Here is a 26,139-nt window from a genome sequence, read left to right as displayed (position 1 = left end):
CCTGCATTGGTTTTGGAGGAAAACCATTTCAGGACAATTCAGAAATGAAATTAGAAATTCGGAAACTCACAATGGAGTAGAATAAGGAAAATTGATGTAACTAGAAAAGCGGAAGACTTTTGTGATGAATTTTCTAGATTACCTGATACGGTTGGAGTAAATAATTTGAATGATTGGCACACATGCTGCAACACAGAAATATCAAAGTTTGGATGTATTCGCTGTATATCAGTCATACAAACTTCAATACTATTTGAAAAGGAACACTTAAAAACTTACCGAACCAAGTTCCATTACATATTACCATAATCAAAGATAAGGGGTGATCCGTCGCATGTATATATATCCACAGAAATTTCAGAGTTCCCAGGTATCTGCTGCGGTTCAATGTATCTGCGCAATGAGCTTCGAAGACAGCAATTTCAATTCTATTCATAAATGAGCAACTGAAGACTTTTATAATCAATTTTTTACTTCATATAGATGTTACAGTTACAGTCAAAATGTAAAATGAATGGCACAGTATTTAAATTGTATAGTTTGCAGATTTTTGCAGTATTTCAATGATCCGAATCTACAGCATTATAATGAAAAGTTGTCAAAAGTCATGATGTTGCATTAAAATGACATAGCGCACATTGCGTTCAGCAATTCTGTAAGTTTCTGGGGATGTTGGTAGGCATCATATTTGATCGCATCCAAAACTGAGCAACAGTAGACTTATCGGAATGAATTTTTTTTATAATAATTCCATATTTGTAGTTTGCAAAGTGGAAATACTCAACATACATGTCATTCTATAAGTTTTGTTATCAAAATTTGTGTTTGCATACCGCATTCCTAAGATACGACTTTTCATATCATTAGCAAAAAAAGCATCCAAAGGCTTTCTGGAAAAGTTTCCAAATTTATCACTCAACAGACCTAATGGGAAAAGAATAACTACACATTATACCAAGACCAGATTTTTTTTTGAAAATCTGATTTACAAAATGTGCAATTCAAGATCATGATTAGAAACCTCTCGAATCATGTTACCACAATCATCATGAAGGAGTAGAAAATCATAGAACACATATTAGGGAACGAATTAATAATATGAATCGATCCGCTGCAAAACTGATGGCGTGAAAACAAGGATCGGAGAGACGAGAGCCAAACTGAATATCAAGCAAAATATGGGGATGTTTAAAAATAATGATGACACAAGAAATAAATTAGAAAACATTTATTCAAGTAAAGTTTCTAATATCATTCTAACAATTCCGTGTGTTTTTGTTCTATTTATTCGTATGTATAACCTATTTACACATGATATATAACCACGCCAGTGACGATATATTCGCACTGGAGAATATTTCTCGTAATCTGGTTTAATTGAAGGATTATTTCAGTCAACACTTATTTCCAATCGAACGAAATAATGAAATCTTGAAAAGTTTCGTTGACATATGCATCGCGCATTTTTTATATTCTTTTTCACACACACATCACAGACTACATTTACGCGACCGATTTGATACCGGTTTAATATATCACAAATAACAAAATAAATAGTAATATGCACTTCTTTAGATGACGAAAATTATTTTTTTATTGATCCCGCACGCACTTCGTAATGTCGAAACTCTGTTCATACGATCAAAAACTGACACATGGTTTGTACATATATATATATATATGGGTCGAATTTATGACTGCTGTTACCAGCTGTGCTGCGCCGTGTGCTACGTTCTGAAGTTAACGTCAGATTTCCAATCATCAACAACTAATTTCAACAACCAATCACAACGTCTAAAAATGGATGTCGTCAGATCCAACGAATCAGAAACTCGAGAGCATCAAAGTGCCTTTGATGGTGTTTATAAATACAGACGCATATATTCTTGAATGTGTTGGTAACTTCTGCATAATCTTGAGCCCGTGCAAAGTTTTTTCTCAGCAATCACAACACCGATTATGCTGATTTAGGGCAGAATCGAAAGAGAATTACTCAACTGGCTTAAACTTCAATTTTCAAGTTGCTAAATGGCTCCTAAGCTTCGTAATTCAATAAAATCACATGCCAATTTTACCCCCACCACGGCGAATCGTTTTATTCAGAGAAAGTATAGTCTCGGCGAGAGTCTCGGGCCAGCAGACGACAGGGCTGTCAATGTACTTGTCCCGAGACTCTACCGAGTCTCTTGATACATCCATAAAAAAAATATGAATTTTTTTTTTTTTAATTGTAAAAAAATTACTTCATAAAAAACAATACAGAACAATTCGAACAAAATTTCACAAATCTTGAAAAAACATTATATTAAAAAAAAACTAATCTGTATCTATTTTTTAAAGTGTCAAAAGCATCAAATAACAAGTAAAACATAAAAAACCGAAACATCACGCTTGAAATAATTTTGGAAACTGATGCCTCATTCTTTTTATTTTATTCGAACAGCTAAATTAATTTAAAAAACTTCCATCTAATTTACGTGCAAGTATTTTCTAATCAATTGAAAACAGTCACCATTTGAGTTACGTGCAGCATTAAAATTTATGATATCAATCGAAGGACAAGTAATTTATGAGTAACTCCAAATTTCAACATTATGGAATTGTTCTTAAAAGCGTTTGAATCCAAAAAAAATCATATACAAGCTAGTTATTTCTTACTCTATGGTGGCAGAGACTCATAAGAAAATCGATTCTTTTCAGGCTTTCAGGAGCTTCTGATATTATTCACAACATTCGACGTCGATTGGATCGATACAAATTATGTTTAAATATGAGTTAAAAGTACTTGTCCGGCCCATCACTTTCCATTAAAATTGTTTATTCAAATAAAAATCAGGGCTTTTCTAGAACTGATGGAGCACAAATATTCATGCAGAGGGAATTTAGAGTAATTGTTTAAAATCGAATGCTCGAGAGAGAGAGAGAGAGAGATCGAGGTAGACGCAGTGGGTGATGAAGCATCGAGAGTGAATCCGTTGGCGGCGACAATAGAGCGGGGATGAATGATGAACGATGCCGGCGAGCCCTAGCGCTCGTGGAATGAAGTAGTCGAAATTTTGTTTGTCTTCACTTTCAAGGAGGTGAAACACCTCATTTATTTTACAAAAGGTTATTATTCTGATCCTTTGGATCGGGTACATAGAGGCGTTCTCGCCAAATTAATGGAGGGTAAGTAGTCGTGACCCGCCACCGTGAGCCTTTGAAGCTGACCGGTGGAACCGGGCACGGTGGTGTGTGCGGAGAGCCTTCCCTGGTGGTGCTGATCTCGGCGGCTTGTGAGACCGGCTCAGGACCCGGCAGATGGGGTGCCGTTACTGGCGCTCGGCTCGGAGTGGTCGCTGCTTCCCACTCGCTGTCTGAGCTGGCTTCCACCTGGATGCCTCGGTGAACTCGGCAAGCTGGCCGAGTTTGAGTGCCGGTGGAGGTGGAAGCTGGTGGAGAATTCGGCAGTGGCAACAGCAAGGGGAGAGCCCCGCCGAAAGATGGAGAAGTCCAGCGCCTGAGCCGGTCGTCGAACGGGTAAAGCGTAGCCCTGGGCGGACGAGTGAGCCGGAATTTCAGCCCCGAGATCGGGATGAGCTTCCACGGTGGCGGCGTTGCTGCAGCCTTCGCAATGCGGCGTCGTGCTGGTGGGTCTCGTGTAACGAGAAGAGGGTAATCAATGGGAGTGAGTATAGCTCAGCCCAGAGAGGGTTCGAATTTGATCCGATTTCGGCTTCGATCTTTGCCGTTTATATTCTCTTCCGGGGAACGCACGGCTGACGCGAATCTGATCGTTCGTGCGCCACCTCGCGGTGGTGGTGTGACTTAAACGAAGAGTCTCCGCTGAGTAGCCGCGTAGCGGTGATTGAGAGAGTCAGGGGTGTGCGCGAGCGCGATAGATCGAAGGCAGGCTCGGGAGGTGCTGCCGCGCTGCGTGCTTCGATGGTGGCTTATGGGTTCGAACGCAAGGGGCGGTGCTCTCCTTCTGTGGAGCCTCTTTCTCTCTCTATCTCGATTTTGTCAGTTCTTATAAGTAATCTCCAAGTAATATTCCCTTAATTGCACTAATTTAATAAGAATGGAAACGAATTATCCTGCCATATACAAGGGATGTTTATGTGCAGCGATAAATAAAAAACATTTTGCCTATTAAATAGGGTAATATGGGGCAAAATGGACACTGTGTCCGTTTTGCCCCATAAAGTTGAATTCCGGGGCAAAACGGACTTTCCCAAAAATGAAATTTCATAAAATGCATAAAATTTTTTTTTCGGTTCCAAATCATGTCCTAACCATAAATCATGGTAAATTGTTGAATTTCACGGTAACATCCTCAAAAAATTCAAGTTTCAGAGCAAAATAGATCCCAAACTACTTTCTCACTATCTATTCGCTTTTTTGACTTATTTTTAAAAACCACAATAGTAATCAAAGTACGAATAAGGAAAAAAGGTTTTTTATTACTCATAGTTGACATCTTCGTCTTCAACAATTGTACACAAGGTGTGTGCCCATTTTTTGCATGTTACACAGGAGATCCAATTTTCGGAGGACGACAAATATATAACCCTTCGCAATAAATGCAAGTAACGTCTTTAAAAGACGAGGACTTAGCTGTCTTGGTGAGCTTTTTTTTTCTGTCTGCTAAACTGCTACATTTCGAAAAATTTCGGTATTTCGATTTGGATGCCTCTTGAAGGTTGTATCCGTTGTGCCCCGAAATTTTTTTTTGAAGAAATTCCGGAAACTAGGACCATGAATCAATGGTGGGACTCCGATATAATGCGAACACGAAATATACCCCAGCACGATGGACCCAAAGTTGATTTTTTGCATTCCTCAAAAACTTGACAGAAATGGGATATAAGATTTGACTTATTTCTTTTCATTCACATCCAAGGAATGGAGCCTGAGTGGTCCCATTTCTTTTCTCATATTACCGAGTTGACATCCTATTCGGAAACAGTCGCTTGGAACGGCTGCATTTTGAAAAATGTTGATTTTTATGCGTCTAAGGGGCTGTGTCCGTTTTGCCCCGAAATTTTTTTTTGAAGAAATTCCGGAAACTAGGACCATGAATCATTGGTGGGACTCCGATATAGTGCGAACACCAAATATACCCTAACACGATGGACCCAAAGTTGATTTTTTGCATACCTCAAAAACATGACAGAAATGGGATATAAGATTTCACTCATTTTTTTCATTTACATCCAAGGAATGGAGCCTGAGCGGTCCCATTTCTTTTCCCATATTACCGAGTTGACATTCTGTTCGATAAGAGTCGCTTGGAACGACTGTATTTCGAAAAATGTCGGTTTTTCGATTTTTATGCTTCCGAGAGGCTGTGTCCGTTGTGCCCCGAAATTTTTTTTTTTACAGAATTCGGGAAACAAGGACTGGGCATCAATTTTGGGACTCAAAAATAGTTGAAAGACCATATGCTCATCAATGAAACTTGCTTAAATCCTTAAGTGTCCATTTTGCCCCATATTACCCTATGTTCAAGCTTCCAAAATAACTCCCCAGTTTGTATTCCAATGACGGCAATTTTTATTTCTCACTTCTTCCAGCGAACCAATTTCATTCGGCATAACTAACCTATACTATTATTAAGAACAGCAAACTAATACTAAATCGCATTTCAATAAATTTTTTACCGGATTCTGTCGTTCAATTTCGTTTTTTTATGATTGATTTTTATTTGAATGAATAGTGATGGGCCGGACAAGTACTTTTAACTCATATTTAAACATAATTTGTATCGATCCAATCGACGTCGAATATTGTGAATAATATCAGAAGCTCCTGAAAGTCTGAAAAGAATCGATTTTCTTATAAGTCTTTGCCACCATAGAGTAAGAAATGACTAGCTTGCATGTGATTTTTTTGGATTTAAAAGCTTCTTAGAACAATTCCATAATGTTGAAATTTGCAGTTACTCATTATATACTGCTTGTCCTTTGATTGATATCATAAATTTTAGTACTGCACGTAACTCAAATGGTAACTTTTTTCAATTTATTAGAAAATACTTGGCCTCAAATTGATATGAAAAATTTTAATGCTGCACGTAAATTAGATGGAAATTTTTTCAATTGATTTAGCTGTTCGAATCAAATAAAAAGAATGAGGCATCGGTTTCCAAAATGATTTCAAGCGTGATTTTACAATTTCCTTATTTTTTACTTGTTATTTGATACTTTTGACACTTTAAAAAATAGACACAGATTAGTTTTTTTTTAAAGATAGTGTTTTTTCAAGATTTGTGAAATTTTTTTCGATTTGTTCTGTATTTTTTTTATAAAATCATTTGTTTGACAATTTAAAAAAAAAATTTTTTCAAAGTTTTTTTTATAGATGCAATTATCACGAAAAGTGTAAAAAAAAATTCCATTCGAAAAATTATAAAACCAAGTGTAAATAATTTTAACAGAACAATTCGAAAAAAGTTCCACATCGATGCCTCATTCTTTTTATCCTGTTCTAAAACCCAAATCAATTGACAAAAAAATTCATCTAAGTTACGTGTAGCATTAAAATTTATGATATCAATTCGAGGCCAAGTATTTAATGGTAATTCGGAATATTCATTCTGATGGGGGAAGCATCAGGAACTTGAGAGAGTTCTAATGAATCAAAAAAGTTACCATTTGAGTTACGTGCAGCACTAATATTTATGATATCAATCGAAGGACAAGCGTTTTATTAGTAATTCCGAGTTTTTAACTGCCGACTGCCCGCAGGGCCAAAAGACGGGAGTTATGCGTTTCACTGCGATCAGTGCGTGGGGGGATATTCCTTTGTCGCCAGTTTTCTCGAAAACGGTGATAGTTGTCTTAACCAATTTTGTGCTTGTCCTTCTGTGAGTGGCAGAGAGTGTTCTAAAGCAAATTTAATCAAAATCTATTGAATATTTTCCTTTTTAATTGATATTTACGCTATACTCAGTTTAAATATATCGCATCATATTCGACTATCGACTACTTCACGCTGTTCTGGATCGCCTTTCATTCAGCTCTCAGCTATTAACGATCCGCACTACCGATGGCGGTGCTCGTGTCCCACGGAAATATGGCGCTATTGAAGTGCAATTTTGACAACAATTATGCATGATTTTTATTAGTTTTTTTTCCTAAATTATTTCTGGAAATAACGACACGAATGCAAAAAAAAATGCACCACTGATTTGTTACTCTTCCAATTTTTTTTTTCTATTACTCAACCCATGAATCGAGAAGTCTGCTGTTTGTTGTGGACACTGCATGTGAAACGGAGAATGCAAGCTGATACGAAGCTAATAAACAAATTGGGAAACTTGACAAAAGAAAGTCTTATTGTGTGCAGGACACTGAATTGTCGGATATGCAGCTCACAGTGATGTTACAACATTGTGTCACATTTTTGGACATTTTTTCTCGAAGTACATGTTCAAAAAATATACAGTACTTATTAGGACAGTTAATCATTCATTTTTTTTTAGTACAACGTGTACAATTAATACGACGATCGAAAAAAAAAATCAACAATTTCATTAACTTTTTTTCATTCAATAAGACTGATTTGATGGTATTCTACAAAAAAAACCAAAAAATAACGATTGATAGGCAAAAATAAAGGAAGAAAACTCCCGACTGAAAAAATTATATAGTGTATTGAAAAATATAGTGAAAACGAGAAAATATCATGTAAAATAATAATAAAAATTATTGGGACTGAGAAATCGTAGTGAACTTTAAAAATTATGAAATAATAAATGCTTTAGTAATAAAAAAAAATGAGTGTTCGAAAAAACGACTTTGTTAAAAAAAATGTTTGAAAAAAAGGTTTAAAAAAATTTATGTTATAAAAACAACTTTGTAAAAATAATGTTTTAAAAAAACATTTAAAAAACTCCCGACTGAAAAATTGTATAGCGTATTTAAAATAAAACGAAGTCGAGAAAAAAATGAATGTTAGAAAAAAACAATATTGTAAAAAAAGGATATGCGTTTCCAGAAAATGATTTTTAAACTCTTTTTCTTAAGAAAGTTGCAGTAAACTTTGAAAAGACTGAAATAAAAATAGATTAATAATAAGATAGATAAGAAACCATTTAATACAACTCCCTTAAGATTCGATTTTTATGGTTAATATGGATTGATGGTAGTTAAGTCATTTATAAAATGAAAACTTTCCTTACCCATTATTTATTGCTAAAATGACATAGTAGGATGATCAAGATAAGAAAAAAAATATGAGATCATTTTAGCATAGTCAAGGATTTTGAATAAATTTCGATTTCTGCAAAGAATCATGTTACACCTCTAACTATACTGGCTAAAGAGTTTTGTGACTTCAAGCGTTCCCAGAATGATTTTGCGATTAAGATATTGTTATTCTAATTTAATGCACAAATTCACTGTCAAAATTACACACAAACTTGGCGTGGATGGTTTTCAAATGGAAGCTCGGGAAGACACGATTGATCAAATATACTATTCAAAATTAATGGTTTGATGAATCAAATAGATTCCTGAGATAGTGTATAGATGAAAGAGATTAATGAAGAAAATAAAATAATTAGCAAATATGAATGATATAATGAATTATTACACAATAAATATCCAGGCGAATGGTTTAAATTATTGAATCAACAAACGAATAGAATGTGGAGAAAGTATGGTTTTAGGAATAAAAGAAATAGACAATCTGGTGAATGAATTAGAGAATGGGATACAGAATACTTGTGATGAACCAGTATATGGATAGGTAGACAAGTAAAAAATTCATACGTGGCTGGATGAAGGATAACGAAATAAGAAACAAATGAATTAGTGGGCATTGAAATTCGCTCTAGATGCAGACGGATGGAGCATTAGCATTCCTTCGCCGAGCTTCCATTTGAAAACCATCCACGCCAAGTTTGTGTGTAATTTTGACAGTGAATTTGTGCATTAAATTAGAATAACAATATCTTAATCGCAAAATCATTCTGGGAACGCTTGAAGTCACAAAACTCTTTAGCCAGTATAGTTGGAGGTGTAACATGATTCTTTGCAGAAATCGAAATTTATTCAAAATCCTTGGCTATGTTAAAATGATCTCATATTTTTTTTCTTATCTTGATCATCCTACTATGTCATTTTAGCAATAAATAATGGGCAAGGAAATTTTTAATTTACTGAAAATATAGTAAAGATCATTCGAAACTAGAGGGGCGGTTTTTTAATACTTGGCGTTCTTTTTTTACTTTTTTGAAGTATTTTTATAGTGATTTCGCTTTTTTTTTAGAAGAGTGACAATTAGTAAATATTTTGGAAAATTATACATTTTTTCTTATCTCCAAAAAATTTTTTACAAATGATTTGTTTAAAGTTGAGTAACTACCTTCAGATGGCGAAAGCAATCAACGCTACTAAATATTTATTTTTTCTATGTTGACGGACAAAAACTGTTTAGTCAATTTCAAATGATGTAAATCTTGTCTATATTAGAATGGTCTTATATTTTTTTCCCTATCATGAAACAAATAATGAGGAAGAAAATTTCAAATTAACAATGATAATATGGGAAGATCATTCAAAACTAAGGTTGCGGTCTTTCAATATTTGTCGCGCTTTTTTTTTACTTTTTTTCAAGTGTTTTCACTACCGAGGAAAAATTTCCGAATAAAAGACCAAAAATGTTCTGCGCTCTTTTTTCTTCTACTAGGCCACTGGTTTAGATCTCGGATACAAGAAGGAGCATTTTAAAGGGAAGAGCTTACTTTGGTTTATTTTGGTTTACTTTGGTTTATTCGAAAAGTCATTACGACCCTTTTTACGGGTGCTACGTCATTTCGAAAGACGTTGATTTTTGGTTTGTTGGATTCCCCTTTCAATTGGACCGCGTTTTCACATGAAATTTTTTCTCCTCAATTCTACGAGCGAATCCTCAAAAGTTGAGGTTTTAGATTCAATTTTTTTATTGGAAACGATTTTTTCGCTCAATCATCGCGTTTTTAGCAAAAAAAAAATTTTGAAAATTCCCGCGTATCGCGAGAAATATTAAATTTCACACAATATTTCAAGCGTAAAAAGAGTCGCGTCAGTGATTGTTTATTCACTAAATTTTTTTTAACATTTTCCGCCATGCAATTTTCAGTGAAACTTCAAGTACCTCGATTGTCGTAACTCTGAAAAAATGAGGTTTTTTAATGAAATTTGAAGGAAAAGTTTTACCTTTTATTCAATTTCAGCTCATGGGAATGATATCAGATTTTTTTAATTTTTTACTTCAAACAGTTATGGATTGATCTAGGTTTTTCGAGAATCATGAAGTCGTATTAGAATATTCAACGTAGAAAAAGTGTCATTTTTGCTTTTGAATTTTTTATTGATCGATTTCTTTATAATAAGACATGGCACGAAATACTGAAATGCATTCTTGAGAAACTCATAGAAAAAATACTGTGAATTGTGTAAAAAGTACTCATAAAATGTTTGTCTCATATCAAAGAAACTACCTTTGGTGTACAGCACTTTTTTTCACAATTCACGAAATTCACAAGTTTTTAAAAAACGAGCATTGGCATCTCATACCACGTATTCGCTCTGTGTACATGGGCGGAGCCAAAAATCTAATACTACTGCACTAATAGTATTAGTGTATTCATGCATACTGCCAGCACCACCGTAAATGGAACTCCGGCGTTTTTGGGGGAACACGTATACACGACACACGCTCACTTTCAAAGTAGTGCGAGCGCACTACTTTACGCGCACGGAGCGAATAACCTGTTGACTGGTATATACAAAAAAAGTCGGGTCAGTTCTGGTAATAATGTATGATATGCGTACATAATGAAATCTTGTTTAAAATTTTCAACCGATTGGGATGAAAAAGGGTTTACGAGGATTTTTGGTGTTGCCGAATCGACTTCCGGGCTTAATTTTCACCTTGAAAGAGGTGAAAATCGAGCGTTAAGGCTAATATTGTTAGATTTTTCAATGGAAAGTTATTATGCGATATTACCCGAAAATTCCAAGTTCCACACTAGACTCTTTTGTCGAAATAGAACTAAATTAACTATCCCCGAAGAAATTAAAAATAAGGGTTGGGGTGAAATTTTCAGGTTTTTCAATGGGAAGTTTTTATGCTATATTACATAAAAAGTATTCGTTTTTGAGGATACCAGATTCTTTTATCGAAATAAAATAAAATTCACCACCCGCGAAAGGATGAAAAAAAAGAGTTGGGGGTGAAATTTTCAGATTTTTCAATGTGAAAGTTTTTTACATTACATGAAAATTGCAAGTTTTTTAGGACACGAAACTCTTTTATTGAAATGAAAAAAAATCACTATTCCCTAAGGGGTGAAAAATAAGGTTTAAGAGTGAAATTTTCAGATTTTTCAACGAGAAATTTTATGCTTTTCCACATAGAAACTGTATGTTTTTTGTAGAGCATGAACGTCCTTTATCGAAATAAACCAAAACTCCCGATCTGCCAAGGGGTGAAAAATGAGGGTTGGGGATGCATTTCAATAGAAGAGTCTAGTGTTCTAAAAAACTCAGAATTTTCATGTAATATAGCACAAAAACTCCCTATTAAGAAATCTAAAAATGTCATCCCCGAACCTTATTTTTCACCCTTTCGCAGGTAGCGAATTTTATTTTACTTCGATGAAAGAATCTGGTACCCTCAAAAACGAACATTTTTTATGTAATATAACGCAAAAATTTCCCATTGAAAAATCTGAAAATTTTACCTCTAACCCTCATTTTTCACCGCCTCGGGGATAGTGAATTTTATTCATTTTCATCCTAAAAAATTTGGATTTTCCATGTAATATAATAAAACTTCAAAAAGTAAAAAAGGCACGCCAAGTATTAAAAGGTCGTGACCGTTGTTTTAAATGATTTTCTATATTCGCATTTTCAATAAATAAATTTAAAAAAATGTTTAACTGTGAAAAAATATGAGATCTATTGTAACATATACAGTGTATGAATTACGTTTCCTGTAGGAATTTTGAATTTTGGAAATAAAAAAAAATGAGATCATTTTCTAACGTAGCCAAGTACAGTGAATGAATTAAGGTTCTTGTGGAATTCATTCGTGTACACTTTTAGCCCTAATCCCTCACTTATTCAGAAAAATTTTCCAGCAAACGTCACAGAGCAACAAAGGTTTCTCGAATGATTCTGCAATTATTAATAGATTATCATCTGTTTTTATGCTAGCTCGGGTTATAAACTTAAAACAGTTTACGCGTACAAGTGCATGCATTGTATCTATGTACTGCACAAATTCATTTTCAACATTACACACAAGCTTGGCGTGCATGGTTTTCAATCGGAAGCTCGGGAAGAGACAATTGTTCAAGTTTACTAGGAAAACAATAATTAATTAGTATTGTATGAACGATTGTGAAAAAAACCGATCCCCCAATAAAATATGAGAGGCCCTGTTATATAATGATTTGGTAAACAATACAGATGGGTGAAATTTGTGGATAAAATTGAACAATTAAACAAACGGATAAAGAAATGAAATCAATCAATCCCTTTATATGCCTTTATCTTGTACGGATACATACGGCCATTCTTTCATGCCCATACGCATTCTAATTTATCCACGCGTCACTTTCACTCGTTTGTCCGTAAACTCATTTTTTTACCAAATGGGCAGATGATTGGATGAATTACACAAGTACTGAAATGGATGAACAAAGAAGTAAGTTGTGTAAACATTGATTTGAGAAAAGAAAACGCGTTGAATACGAAACATTTGGAGTAATGAATTTATCAGTCAAACTAGTCAAGAATGGATATTTTTCTTTGTGTACACAACGCGGGATCTCACGACGAACTACTCAATAAAATAGTTGGATGGAAAAGGGATGGCAAATTAAAAAACAATTACATGAGAGGATCATCAAGGTTTCTTCAAATATATGGATGGATGAGGCATTCCTTCGCCGAGCTTCCGATTGAAAACCATGCACGCCAAGCTTGTGTGTAATGTTGAAAATGAATTTGTGCAGTACATCGTATAGATACAATGCATGCACTTGTACGCGTAAACTGTTTTAAGTTTATAACCCGAGCTAGCATAAAAACAGATGATAATCTATTAATAATTGCAGAATCATTCGAGAAACCTTTGTTGCTCTGTGACGTTTGCTGGAAAATTTTTCTGAATAAGTGAGGGATTAGGGCTAAAAGTGTACACGAATAAATTCCACAAGAACCTTAATTCATTCACTGTACTTGGCTACGTTAGAAAATGATATCATTTTTTTTTATTTCCAAAATTCAAAATTCCTACAGGAAACGTAATTCATACACTGTATATGTTACAATAGATCTCATATTTTTTCACAGTTAAACATTTTTTTAAATTTATTTATTGAAAATGCGAATATAGAAAATCATTTAAAACAACGGTCACGACGTTTTAATACTTTATAGATATACAGAATGCCTGTTCGCTATTTTAGGCCTTCTAACTCTTGAGCCCCACCCGCGGTCGGCCTAGCAGATGGAGGAGCCAACATCGTTGAGCCAATCAGAATGCGTAGAGGTAACAACTCTACTACCACTAACTGCATCAAAACGCGTATACGTATACGTCGAACTCGTGATGTGTCAGTAACTTTTGCATAATCTTGAGCCCGTGCGAAGTTTTTTCTCAGCAATTACGCTACCGATCGTATTGATTTTGGGCGCAATCGAAAGAGAATTTCTTAATTAGCTGAAAGTTCAATTTTCAAATTGCGACATAACTCCTGAGCTTCGTAATTCAAGAAAATGACATGTCAATTTTACCCCCACCACCGAAATCAAGACACTCGGTAGAGTCTCAGGACAAGTACATTGACAGCCCTGTCGTCTGCTGGCCCGAGGCTTTCGCCGAGTATACTTTCTCTGAATAAAACGATTCGCGGTAGTGGGGGTAAAATTGAAATACCATTTCGTTCATTTATAGAGCTCATGAGTCATTTCAGGTTTTCAAAATTGAACTGGACATTAATTAGAAAATTATCTTTCGAATGAGCCCAAAATCAGCATGATCGGTGGCGTAATTGCTGAGAAAAAACTTTGCACGGGCTCAAGATTATGTAAAAGTTACTAACACATTCATGAACTCGACGTATCTGTTATACATTTTCTGACCAGTACATATAAGAGCATTTTGCTGCCCTTCTTAGCCAATCCCCGCCGAGGAAATACTGGCTTCAGTCAATCGCCGATGAGAAAACTTCTCATTGGTCTTGTCGACTGTTTTCACACCGTCGGTCTTACTTTACTTGTCATATGTTCGTTTATAAAATAACATCTGTTCATTATGGTCTTGTGGACTGTCTTCACATCGTCGGTCTTACTTGTCATATCGTTTAAACATCTGTTCGTTATATCTGTTTACGGTTTCGTCGGTTTTCCGTTATTGTTCACTACATCGACTGTTCGAAATAATTTCATTCCTCCATCGTTTTTTCTAATTCGGCCATCGTTTTGTTTGTTCGAAAATTTTCGGGAAATAGTGCGAGATGTGTGAATTTGATTATCAAAGATATTTATAAAATGTGTTATTATTGTGAGTTTTCGTTCACGAGTGTTTGTTAATTCTATAAGTTAATGTTTCCTTAAACACGGACTTCTCGCTATATTGTGACAATTGGTTATCATTCCTTTGAATTTTCAACATAACCTATTTTCCATATTTTCCATATCCATTCTCATTCTGGTTTTGTATTCTTTGTCAATTCTTCAATAGAAAGAATCGAAATTGATATTGAGGACATTCTGGTTTTGTTCTGTTCGAAATTGATATTGAGGACAATCTTCCCCACTTGGTGTTGGATGAAAGGGGATGGGATTGTAACAACTAAAATTGCCTGTTTCAGAAGTCTTCTCAAACTCTTTCAACATTGAAAAATGTATGCACCGTAAAAGAATTGGAGCAGGGTTCGATTTGCCTGTCCAGCATCAGAAGTTTTCATAAACTCTGACAAAATTGAAAAATGTTTTCACCATGAGGAATTGGAGCGTGGTTTGATTTGCCTGTTCAGCGTCAGGTCTTCTCAAACTCTGGCATCGTTGAAAAATGTATGCACCATAGAGGAATTGGAGCGTGGTTTGATTTGCCTGTTCAGCGTTAGGTCTTCTCAAACTCTGACATCATTGAAAAACATATGCACCGTGGAGGATATGCATTGGAGTGGGGTTTGATAATAAATGAACCACCTCTCGGTCATACTAAAATGGATGAATCTCTCTCCCAATTTATTGAATTTCATCACTATCCCTGCTTTCAACTGGGTAAACATTAGTTATGAAATTTTTCAATTTGTTAGGGTAATTTCATTTCATATGTATTCTTGAAACAGTGAGAGTCATTGTACTTCCTGCTGAATATGCTGGCACTTTGGTCGAGCATGGTCATCAAGTTTGAACAATATTTGATAAAAAAAACTTGTTATGTTTAAGAATAAGCGTCAAGAATTGAATGACAGAATAGATTGTCAGATAGAAGAAGAGGAAATGCTGAAGAGGAAAAAGGGTACGATGACCTGAACAACAAGATTTTTGGCTCTGAAAGAATGGAATCAACATTGACATCAAGGACAATCTTTCGCACTTGATGCTACATGAAAAGAATGGGATTGTGTCGGGGCCAGGCGGCTGGGACAGTCTCCCAAATTCGTCCAGCGTCAGAAGATTTCTCAAACAAATAGGAAAAAAATTGTACATCCGTCCCACCATCAGCATTACGGCTACCTCATCTACAATTTATGCAAAATTCTCAGGTTCGTCCAGTGGGAAATATTCAAAATCTTTAAACTTTTGATATTCTAAGTGCTTTCGAAAGTTTTTCATATATATTTTCGAAGTGTAGTGTTAGATGTTTGTTTTGAAAGTATTAATCAAGAGACTCGGTAGAGTCTCGGGACAAGTACATTGACAGCCCTGTCGTCTGCTGGCCCGAGGCTCTCGCCGAATATACTTTCTCTGAATAAAACGATTCGCCGTGGTGGGGGTAAAATTGGCAAGTGATTTTTTTGAATTACCGAAGTTATGAGTCATCTGAGGCTTTGAAAATCGAACTTTCAGCTAATTAAGAAATTCTCTTTAGATTGCGCCCAAAATCAACACGATCGGTGGCGTAATTGGTGAGAAAAAACTTTGCACGGGCTCAAGATTATGCAAAAGTTACTGACCCATCACGAGTTCGACGTATACGTATACGCGTTTTGACGTAGTTAGTGGTAGTAGAGTTGTTGCCTCTACGCATTCTGATTGGCTCAACGATGTCGGCTCCTCCAGCTGCTAGGCCGACCGCGGGTGAGGCTCAAGTGTTAGAAGGCCTAAAATAGCGAACAGGCATTCTGTATATCTATATATGCGTTATACAGAATGCCTGTTCGCCATTTTAGGCCTTCTAACTTTTGAGTCTTACCCCGACCGCGCTCAGACTCCGTGAATATTATATTATATATATATATATAAAAACCATGTGTCAGTTTTCGAATATCGTATAAACAAACGGAGTTTTGACATTATGGAATGCGTGTGGGAGTTATCTTCAAGTAATTTTCCCTTAATTGCACTAATTTAATAAGAATGGAAACGAATTGTCCTGTAATATACAAGGAATGTTATTGTTCATCGATAAATAAAAAACATTTTGCACATTAAATATGTTCAAACTTCCAAAATAACTTCCCAGTTTGTATTGCAATGACGGCAATTTTTACTTCTCACTTTTTCCAGCGAACGAATTTCGTTCGGCATAACGAACCTATACTATTATTAAGAACATTGAACTAATAATAAATCGCATTTCAATAAATTTTTAATCGGATGCTGCCGTCCAATTTCGTTTGTTTATGATTGATTTTTATTTGAATGAATAGTGATGGGCCGGACAAGTACTTTTAACTCATATTTAAACATAATTTGTATCGATCCAATCGACGTCGAATATTGTGAATAATATCAGCAGCTCCTGAAAGTCTGAAAAGAATCGATTTTCTTATAAGCCTCTGCCACCGTAGAGTAAGAAATGACTTGCTTGCATGTGATTTTTTTGGATTTAAAAGCTTCTTAGACCATTTTAATAATGTCAAAATTTGGAGTTACTCATAAATTACTTGTCCTTCGATTGATATCATAAATTTTAGTGCTGCACGTAACTCAAATGGTAACTTTTTTCAATTTATTAGAAAATACTTGGCATCGAATTGATATAATAAATTTAAATGCTGCACGTAAATTAGATTGAATGTTTTTAAATTGATTTAGCTGTTCGAATCAAATAAGAAGAATGAGGCATCGGTTTCCAAAATGATTTCAAGCGCGATTTTTCGGTTTTTTATTTTTTACTTGTTATTTGATACTTTTGATACTTAAAAAAATAGATACAGAATAGTTTTTTTTAAACATAATGTTTTTTCAGGATTTGTGAAATTTTTTTCGGATTTTTAACAATATTCGACAACGTTTTTGGATCGATACAAATTATGCTTAAATATGTGTTAAAAGTACTTGTCCTGCCCATCACTTTTCATTTAAATTTTTCATTCAAATAAAAACCTATAATAAAATAACGAAATTGTACGGCAGAATCCGGTTGAAAATTTACTGAAATGCGATTTATTATCCGTTTAATGTTTCCGATAAAAGTATGGGCTAGTTCTTATCCCATATGGAATTATTTCGCAGGAAGAAAGGAGAAGTAAAAATTGCCATCATTGTAATATAAATTGGGGGGTCATTCTAGAAGCCTAGACATATTTATTGTACAAAATGTTTTTCGTTTATTTATCGATGTACAGTAATATCCCCTATATAATATAGGAGAAGGATATAGTTCCGAAAGGGACACTTCGATTTGATCACCCAGCCTTTGCACACATAAAAAGGAGGTTAAAACAAGATCACACCTAAAATTTTAAACGTGGCAAATGTTTTTTTAAATTTTTATTACCATTTTTGTCTGGCGGTAGCCAACATGCGAAGACGCGCACAGAGCACCATCGATGTGTGTGCGGAATCATTGGGTGAGTTTTAAGCACCTTCAATGTATGTGCAGAATCGTTGGGTGGGTCTGAAGCGCTTTCGATGTGTGTGCGGAATCGTTGGGTGGGTCTGAAGGACCTTCGATGTGTGTGCGGAATCGTTGGGTGCGTCTGCAGCACCTTCGATGTGTGTGTGAAATCGTTGGGTGGGTTTGGAGCACCTTCGATGTGTATGCGGAATCTTTGGGTGGGTTTGAAGCACCTTCGATGTGTGTGCGGAATCTTTGGGTGGGTTTGAAGCACCTTCGATGTGTGTGCGAAATCGTTTGGTGGGTTTGGAGCACCTTCGATGTGTGTGCGGAATCGTTGCGTGGGTCTGAAGCACCTTCGATGTGTGTGCGGAATCGTTGGGTGGGTTTGAAGCACCTTCGATGTGTGTGCGGAATCGTTGGGTGGGTTTGAAGCACCTTCGATGTGTGTGCGGAATCTTTGAGTGGGTTTGAAGCACCTTCGATCTGTGTGCGGAATCGTTGGGTGGGTTTGAAACACCTTCTATGTGTGTGCGGAATCGTTGGGTGGGTTTGGAGCACCTTCGATATGTATCCGGAATCTTTGGGTGGGTTTGAAGCACCTTCGATGCGTGTGCGGAATCTTTGGGTGGGTTTAAAGCACCTTCGATGTGTGTGCGAAATTGTTTGGTGGGTTTGGAGCACCTTCGATGTGTCTGCGGATTCGTTGGGTGGGTTTGAAGCACCTTCGACGTGTGTGCGGAATCGTTGGGTGGGTTTGAAGCACCTTCGATGTGTATACAGAATCTTTGGGTGGGTTTGAAGCACCTTCGATGTGTGTGCGGAATCTTTGGGTGGGTTTGAAGCACCTTCGATGTGTGTGCGGAATCGTTGGGTGGGTTTGAAGCACCTTCGATGAGTGTGCGGAATCGTTGGATGCGTTTGAAGCACCTTCGACGTGTGTGCGGAATCGTTGGGTGGGTTTGGAGCACCTTCGATGTGTATGCGAAATCGTTGGGTGGGTTTGGAGCACCTTCGATGTGTGTGCGGAATCGTTGGATGGGTTTGAAGCACCTTCGACGTGTGTGCGGAATCGTTGGGTGGGTTTGAAGCACCTTCGATGTGTGTGCGTTATCGTTAGGTGGGTTTGAAGCACCTTCGATCTGTGTGCGGAATCGTTGGGTGGGTTTGAAACACCTTCTATGTGTGTGCGGAATCGTTGGGTGGGTTTGGAGCACCTTCGATATGTATGCGGAATCTTTGGGTGGGTTTGAAGCACCTTCGATGTGTGTGCGGAATCTTTGGGTGGGTTTAAAGCACCTTCGATGTGTGTGCGAAATCGTTTGGTGGGTTTGGAGCACCTTCGATGTGTGTGCGGAATCGTTGGGTGGGTTTGAAGCACCTTCGGCGTGTGTGCGGAATCGTTGGGTGGGTTTGAAGTACCTTCGATGTGTGTGCGGAATCGTTAGGTGGGTTTGAAGCACCTTCGATATGTGTGCGGAATCGTTAGGTGGATCTGGAGCACCTTCGATTCCGCACACACATCGAAAAGTGCTCTGTGCGCGTCTTCGCGAGTTGGCTACCGCCACACAAAAATGGTGATAAAAATTTAAAAAACCATTTGCCGCGGTTGAAATTTTATGTGTGATCTTATTTTAACCTCCTTTTCATGTGTCCAAAAGCTGGGTGTTCAACTCGAAGTGTCCCTTTCGGAACGACAGCCTAGGAGAATTCATTTGCAATTGTTATTAATCTCACGCAATTGAGTAAAAATTATTTGGAAATAACTTTCTCAATCCCCTCTGTATGCATCAGTATGATCCATCAGTCCTAGAAGGGCCCTGATCTTTATTTGAATGAAAAATTTAAATGAAAAGTAATGGACCGGACCAGTATTTTTAACACATATTTAAACATAATTTGTACCGATTCAAAATTGACGTCGAATATTGTCAATAATACCAGGGGATCCTGAAAATCTGAGGGGAATCATTTTTCTTCTTAATCTCTGCCACCATAGAGTAACAAATTACAATACCTTTGATGTGATTTTTTTTTTATTCAAACACTCCATAGAACAATTTCATAATATTAAAACTCGGAATTACTAATAAAACGTTTGTCCTTCAATTGATATAAATTTTAAGGTGCACGTAACTCAAATGGTAACTTTTTTGATTCATTAGATTAAGTTCCTGATGGTTTCCCCATAAGAATGAATATTGCGAATTATCCTTAAATACTTGGCCTCGAATCGATATCATAAATTTTAATACTGCACGTAACTTGGATGGAATTTTTTGTCAATTGATTTAGCTTTTAGAATAATATAAAAAGAATGGGGCATCGACGTGAAACTTTTTTTTCGAATTGTTCTGTTGAAATTATTTAAACTTGGATTTATAATTTTTTTTATGAAATTATTTTTATACTTTACATCTATACCTACGGTAAACGGTACTACTGCACTAACTACGACACACACACACACACACACACACACACACACACACACACACACACACACACACACACGCGCGCGCGCGCGCGCGTATTTCAGAGCCGTATTTCAGAGGATAATATGATTTCCTTCAAATCCTCTTATTCCCTTAAAGGTCAAGTTCCAAAAAACTGCGGAATACTTTTTAAATTACTTGTATTCTAGAATATAAACGTGGAATTTCAAAGTCATCAGCCAAAAAATACTCTCCCTCAGATAAAATTTAAAACCTGTCTTTCACGCTCTTAAAAACCAAATTTCGATTTTTTTTACTCTTGCAAAAAGTATTATTTTTGGCCAAATATGAAGACTACACGGCCAAAACTTGGTGCCACAGATATCGTAATTTCCCCGAGATTTGGTGATTAATTTCAGATTTTAATCGTCATCCCCAAACGCCCCGCCGGGGGCTCTGCCCTTAGACCCCCAGTGCCTGCAGTTGGATATATTACGGATATTTAAGATCGAAAGAATGTATATAGGGAAGTGAGGATGGAGCCCGTTTGCTAAATATTTATTACATTTAAGGCACCTGGAATGATATCTTTTAAAAACATTCAATGCTCCTGGTTATCCCCTTGAAGGTAAAGTTTCAAAAAACTGCTGGATACTTTTCAAATTACTCTTAGTCTATTTATCCCCCGTATCATATTTATGCGAAATTCCAAGGATATCTGCCAAAAAATACTGCATCTCATAAAAAATTTCAAACCCAAGTTTTACCGCCTTAAAGACCGAATGTCAAATTTCGTAACTCTTGAAAAAGTTTTATTTTGGTCTAAATATAAAGACTGCATCATCAAAACTTGGGGCCACAGATATCGCTATACTGCCCAAATCGCGTCCGGTATTCCGCGTAATAATTTCTTAATCTCAACTTATCAAAGAGAAATTTACAAAAATCATCTCGTATCCCCGGAATGTTACGTTCCCCACTTGAAATGCTCCTAATTCAGTTTTCATTTTTTGTGATAAAACAAGGATCCACGTCAGGAAAAAAATTTTCCGTCAAGTTTCGAGTATTATATATTATAACTAAAAGTGCGCATAACTCCTTAAGGAGGCCGAAACGGCAAATTTTTTATTCTTGAAAATCTTCTTATTTTAGCCCAAATATTCAGAATCAACCGTTAAATCTTGGCGCTCCGGAAACCGTAGAATCCCCCAAAGTCGAAAAACAAAACCATTTTCTTTATAAAGAGTGACTGCAAAATTTTTGTGAAGAATGAAAACTGATTATGAAGTTTATTCATTTGTATTGTGACGTGACATTTTGAGCCACGCCACTCGTACGGTTCCGTGTCGACCAGTGGACCGGATTTACGGTCCTACTTGACCGACGCACGCCGACTCACGGGGCTGGACCAATCGGAGACTCAACTGGCGTAAAGGCGAAGTATTTTAGTTGGTTTTATTTTATGAAGTATGATTCTGTCTTTTCGGCGAAACGCATGTAATTTCATCGCGTAACCCGCGAAAACGTGTTAACGCGGTCGAGAGTGTGTCAAGAGAGGAGACTGAGAGAGATAGAGCCTAGTAATTTTCTTTTTATTGCACTTTGGCCCATTTCACCCCACGTCGTTGCCCTTACGCGGGAAAACGCGCTAGTGTCTCAGCACAGTTCGTAAAAATAGTTTTTTTTGGTTAAATCACGTGCTCGAGTGCGGATCCGTATTCCGGGTTTATTCATCGAAATCTGTGAGTCGGTGTCAAGGACTAGCGCCGGAAAAAGGCCCAGTGTCAGTGGCCGCCCGCTAGTCCTCCTACCGTAGCAATCAAGAGTTGCAATCCCACCATCGTATCCTTGGGAACCGTGGTCCGAGTCAAATCGGCGCCTCGTCTAATGGGGTTCGGGTTCGTTTCCGAGTTGGAGGTGCTGAATTTCCTGGTGGTTCAACAGTGGGCCCACCGTGGGTTCAGGGACGCTTGGATTCATGAGGGAGGCCTCCCCTCTTTCCGGAGACGAACGCCGAATGGCCCTAGAGGAAGGCAACCAAGGAACGATTATTTGGAGGGACCTGTACTCGAACGCGGGGTTTGAGAACCGTATCAGCCACATCGATCCTCGTTCGCTGGATCGAAGTGGGGATAACATTCCAATGGAATACGCGAAAAACTCCGAAATACCACGTGAGGCGTGAGGATAGGAGAGACGGAGAATAATCCAGTGCTGAGACACGGGCGCGTGGCCCTTCGTGGGGGGTAATGAGTGGTGGGGATAGCGCGAATTCTGGAGCTCTTGCCTACGAACGAGGCGAGGGATCACCAGTCTACGATCGATAACCGGTGCTGTGAGTCGAGTGTAAGTGCCTTTTGGATTACCTAGCTGGTCTTGGCTGATTCGGAGGAACTCTCGGTGAGCTCGTTCCTCTTTTTCTCCATTGTCGCGTTCGGCCCCATGATTCCCTGATTATTTGGCGTGTCCTTTGCATTATCTTAGCGTTTATTATATTTGATTTCGCGAGCCACGCGGTCGTGTTCTTTTGCGATAGTCTCGCGTTCATCTCCGCGTGGTAATAATTTTGAGTTTGGGGAATCACGGGGAAGGACAATCACGATCCGAATCGGCCTTTCTTTATTGGGAATTATTTCATTCATATTAGAGTATTTTCTGTGAGGATTTTGAGGGTATACTATGACGAATATTACGTCGTAATATTCCCGATTTTGTAACTTCGTATTTGTGAACCCCCGGGTTCGCCTCAGTCTCTCTCTCAGCGCGCGCTCAAGGCCGGCGTCGTCCTCGCGTGTTTACCTTTTTTTTCCTTTCGCTTCGCACTCGCCGTGCGTGTTATCTCTCGCCGGGTTTGCTACCTTATATCCCGGCTTATTCTGTCTTGTGTATTTTCGTAGTCGAATCTCCCGGGCGAAACAGTATTACCTCGTCGGAATTTATTCTTTTGCGTACGATTATTACGTTATTATGTTTTGCTTTGTAAGTGGAATTCGTCAAGTTGCCTACAAGCCACGACGCGATTCCATCCTTTCTTTATCGGGATTTATTTCTTTCGCGTGCGATTCCTGCGTCATTAGGTTATATTATTCTTGTGTAAATGGAGCCGTCAAGTTGCCTACAAGCCACGATGCACCGCTGCTTACCTATCCGTTTCGGACTACCTCGCAGCGGTGATTCCATACTTTCTCTATCTGTTTATTTCCTTCGCGTGCGATTACTACGCCGTTACATTATAGTTTTCTTTTGTAAATGGAATTCGTCAAGTTGCCTACAAGCCACGACGCATCGCTGCTTACCTACCCATTCTGGACTACCTCGCAGCGGTGATTCCATATTTTCTTTATCGGGTTGGATTATTTCGGGTGCGATTATTGCGTTATTATATTTTGCTTTGTAAATGGAGCCACCCTTTAGCGGGTCAGGTGAGTCGAGAAGAGACAGGTTGGACCCTTTGCGGGGAAAAATCTCGTTACAGTATAGAATCCAAAATGTTTGTTCATTTTTGTATAGAATCCAAAAAGAACAATCATTTTTTTTTTTGTTAAAAGCGAACACGCAAAATCAGAAATTCATTTTTATTTTATAAATAAAAAGGGGAGAGTACGATTTCCGAGGCGCCAAGATTTGACGATTGATTCTTTATATTTCGACCATTCTAAAACGAATTACAAGAATAAAATTTTTGCGTATTCGGCTTCCTTAAGGAGTTATGACCATTTGAAGTTGAAAAAAAGTGTTTTTTTGGCTATTGATGATAAATTTCTAACGCACGCGAATACGTGAGGGTATTAATATCTTGCGTTGAAATGATTTTTCGAAGTATGAAATAGTATTTTTAATAGTGTTTCAATGCCGTATTAAAACATTGCGCCTTGATTTTCAAAATGTGTGCGCTAAATTGCAGACTATTAGCGTAACCCGGAAAACACCACGTGGAGGTTGTCTTGTTGTGTTGTTCTGTTTTGTTGTTTACCATCTCCTGTTTCAATTTGCGGTCATTTGTTTATTTGGCAGTATAAGCGAACATTGTTACAAAATATAACTTCAATTCATTGGGGAAAGTACGATCTCGGATGGGCCAAGATTTAACGATTGATTCCGCACACACGCATCGAAAGTGCTTCAAACCCACCCAACGATTCCGCGCACACATCGCAGGTGTTCCAAGCCCGCCCAACTATTCCGTACACACACCGAAGGTGCTTTAAACCCATCCAACGATTCGGCAAACACATCAAAGATGTGTCGAATGGAGAAATGAATTTCAACATTTTTATAAATTAAAAAAAAAAATGCGCCTCAACGTTACAAACCCTATTGAGTGATGTTCCGGACCCACCCAAAAATCAAAAACAGTATTTCTAACGAGTTTTCGACAAATTTTCAAAGGATTATGATTCGATGAATTGTGATTCGACGAATTGTTTTCGACGAATTTTCCCCAAATCACCGTTCCACCCCCTTAAATTTTTTAATTTTTTTAAATTTTGATTTTCATTTTACTGCAAAATAGTATCATTTCCGATAAAAAAAGGGCGCTACATGGTCCAAATTAGGGAGCATACACATCATAATGATACTTCAACTTTCAACCCCCCGTTTCACCCCCTTAAAGGCAAAATTTCGATTTTTTTTACTCTTGAAAAACATCTTATTTTGGGCTAATTATGAAGACTGCATGGTCAAAACTTGACGCCTTTGAAATCGTACTCTTGCCAACAAAAACTCAAAAAATCATTGTACATAATAATTTTGTTATTTTCAAAGGTCAAAAACACCGCATTTTCGTTGTTTTTTCATGTCCGCTCTTTATTCATTTAAAAAGCTCGAATTCACGCGTAACGGTGTGCACTAGCACAATCGTACCGTTACAATATATTTATGTGAACCTGCAATATCCTCTGAACTTCTGTCATTATTTTTCTTATTAATGAAATTTTCAAAACAATTAAGAACGCGATGGATTTTGTAAATAGTTTCTGACAGCGAAATTGCTTCGATATAAATGCACGTGTCTAGATTCGAGGTAGTGACTCGTTATTCTTTTTCGGGAGTATTCGACACTTTCATGCTATCAAAGAATTTTTCGATATAATGATGGTATTTGAAAGAAAATATTAAAAATTTGCAGCCTCTCTTTTATGAATAACGATCATAATTGAACAATGAGTGACGAAGAAGCTTCAGAATCCATATTTTCAGAACTCGCTGATCCCGTAAAGAAATAACATAATTTTGAATGTTTGTAATTTTTTTCCATTACCATGGATAGTTTGTTCAAGGGGTATCGATTAACTGGCACTGGTATACGACATGGTTCTCTTCCTTCCATATATATACACTTGTTTTGAGTATAGTGCAGCTCCATCTCGTGATTCGTCAAGTTAATGACGTCCAATACTAGATAAAATTTAGCTGGTCTGGAATGAAAGGAGAAAAAATTAAATTATTTAATTAATCAAAACAATGGGTGAAGAATGACGCACTCAATCTCACGACACCAAATGGATGGTCCTAACAAATATTGTGATTTTTTTACAGCATTTTCATCTTCAAGTTTTTACCAACGAAAATTATTTCATTGTAAAGATGATTTCTTATTATTTGTACTTCTCGAATTACGTTTGATTTGGAGGGATATAGAATTTTCAAGACTCCAATCACTCCTCCACATATTAAATGGCAATATGTATATAATGGGTGAATA

The 26,139-nt window shown here is 37.0% G+C and overlaps 1 protein-coding gene across 6 annotated transcripts in view; it reads right to left on the bottom strand.

The window, feature by feature from the left end:
- brun (trafficking protein particle complex subunit brun) overlaps positions 1 to 26,139 on the bottom strand; it is a 595,546-nt gene that overhangs the window by 138,667 nt on the left and 430,740 nt on the right. For 5 of the 6 annotated variants that reach the window (XM_043411897.1, XM_043411899.1, XM_043411898.1 and 2 more), the window contains exon 9: positions 25,696 to 25,852. The exons of the other annotated variant lie outside the window; for it this stretch is intronic. In XM_043411897.1, coding sequence (XP_043267832.1) covers positions 25,696 to 25,852 — 157 coding nt within the window. The remainder of the gene's footprint in view (positions 1 to 25,695; positions 25,853 to 26,139) is intronic. 6 annotated transcript variants of the gene reach the window in all.

Source organism: Venturia canescens, chromosome 2 (assembly GCF_019457755.1).
Source record: "Venturia canescens isolate UGA chromosome 2, ASM1945775v1, whole genome shotgun sequence".
NCBI lineage: Eukaryota > Metazoa > Arthropoda > Insecta > Hymenoptera > Ichneumonidae > Venturia > Venturia canescens.
Note: the sequence above shows the minus strand (reverse complement) of the source record. Positions and strands in the feature narration are given on the sequence as shown.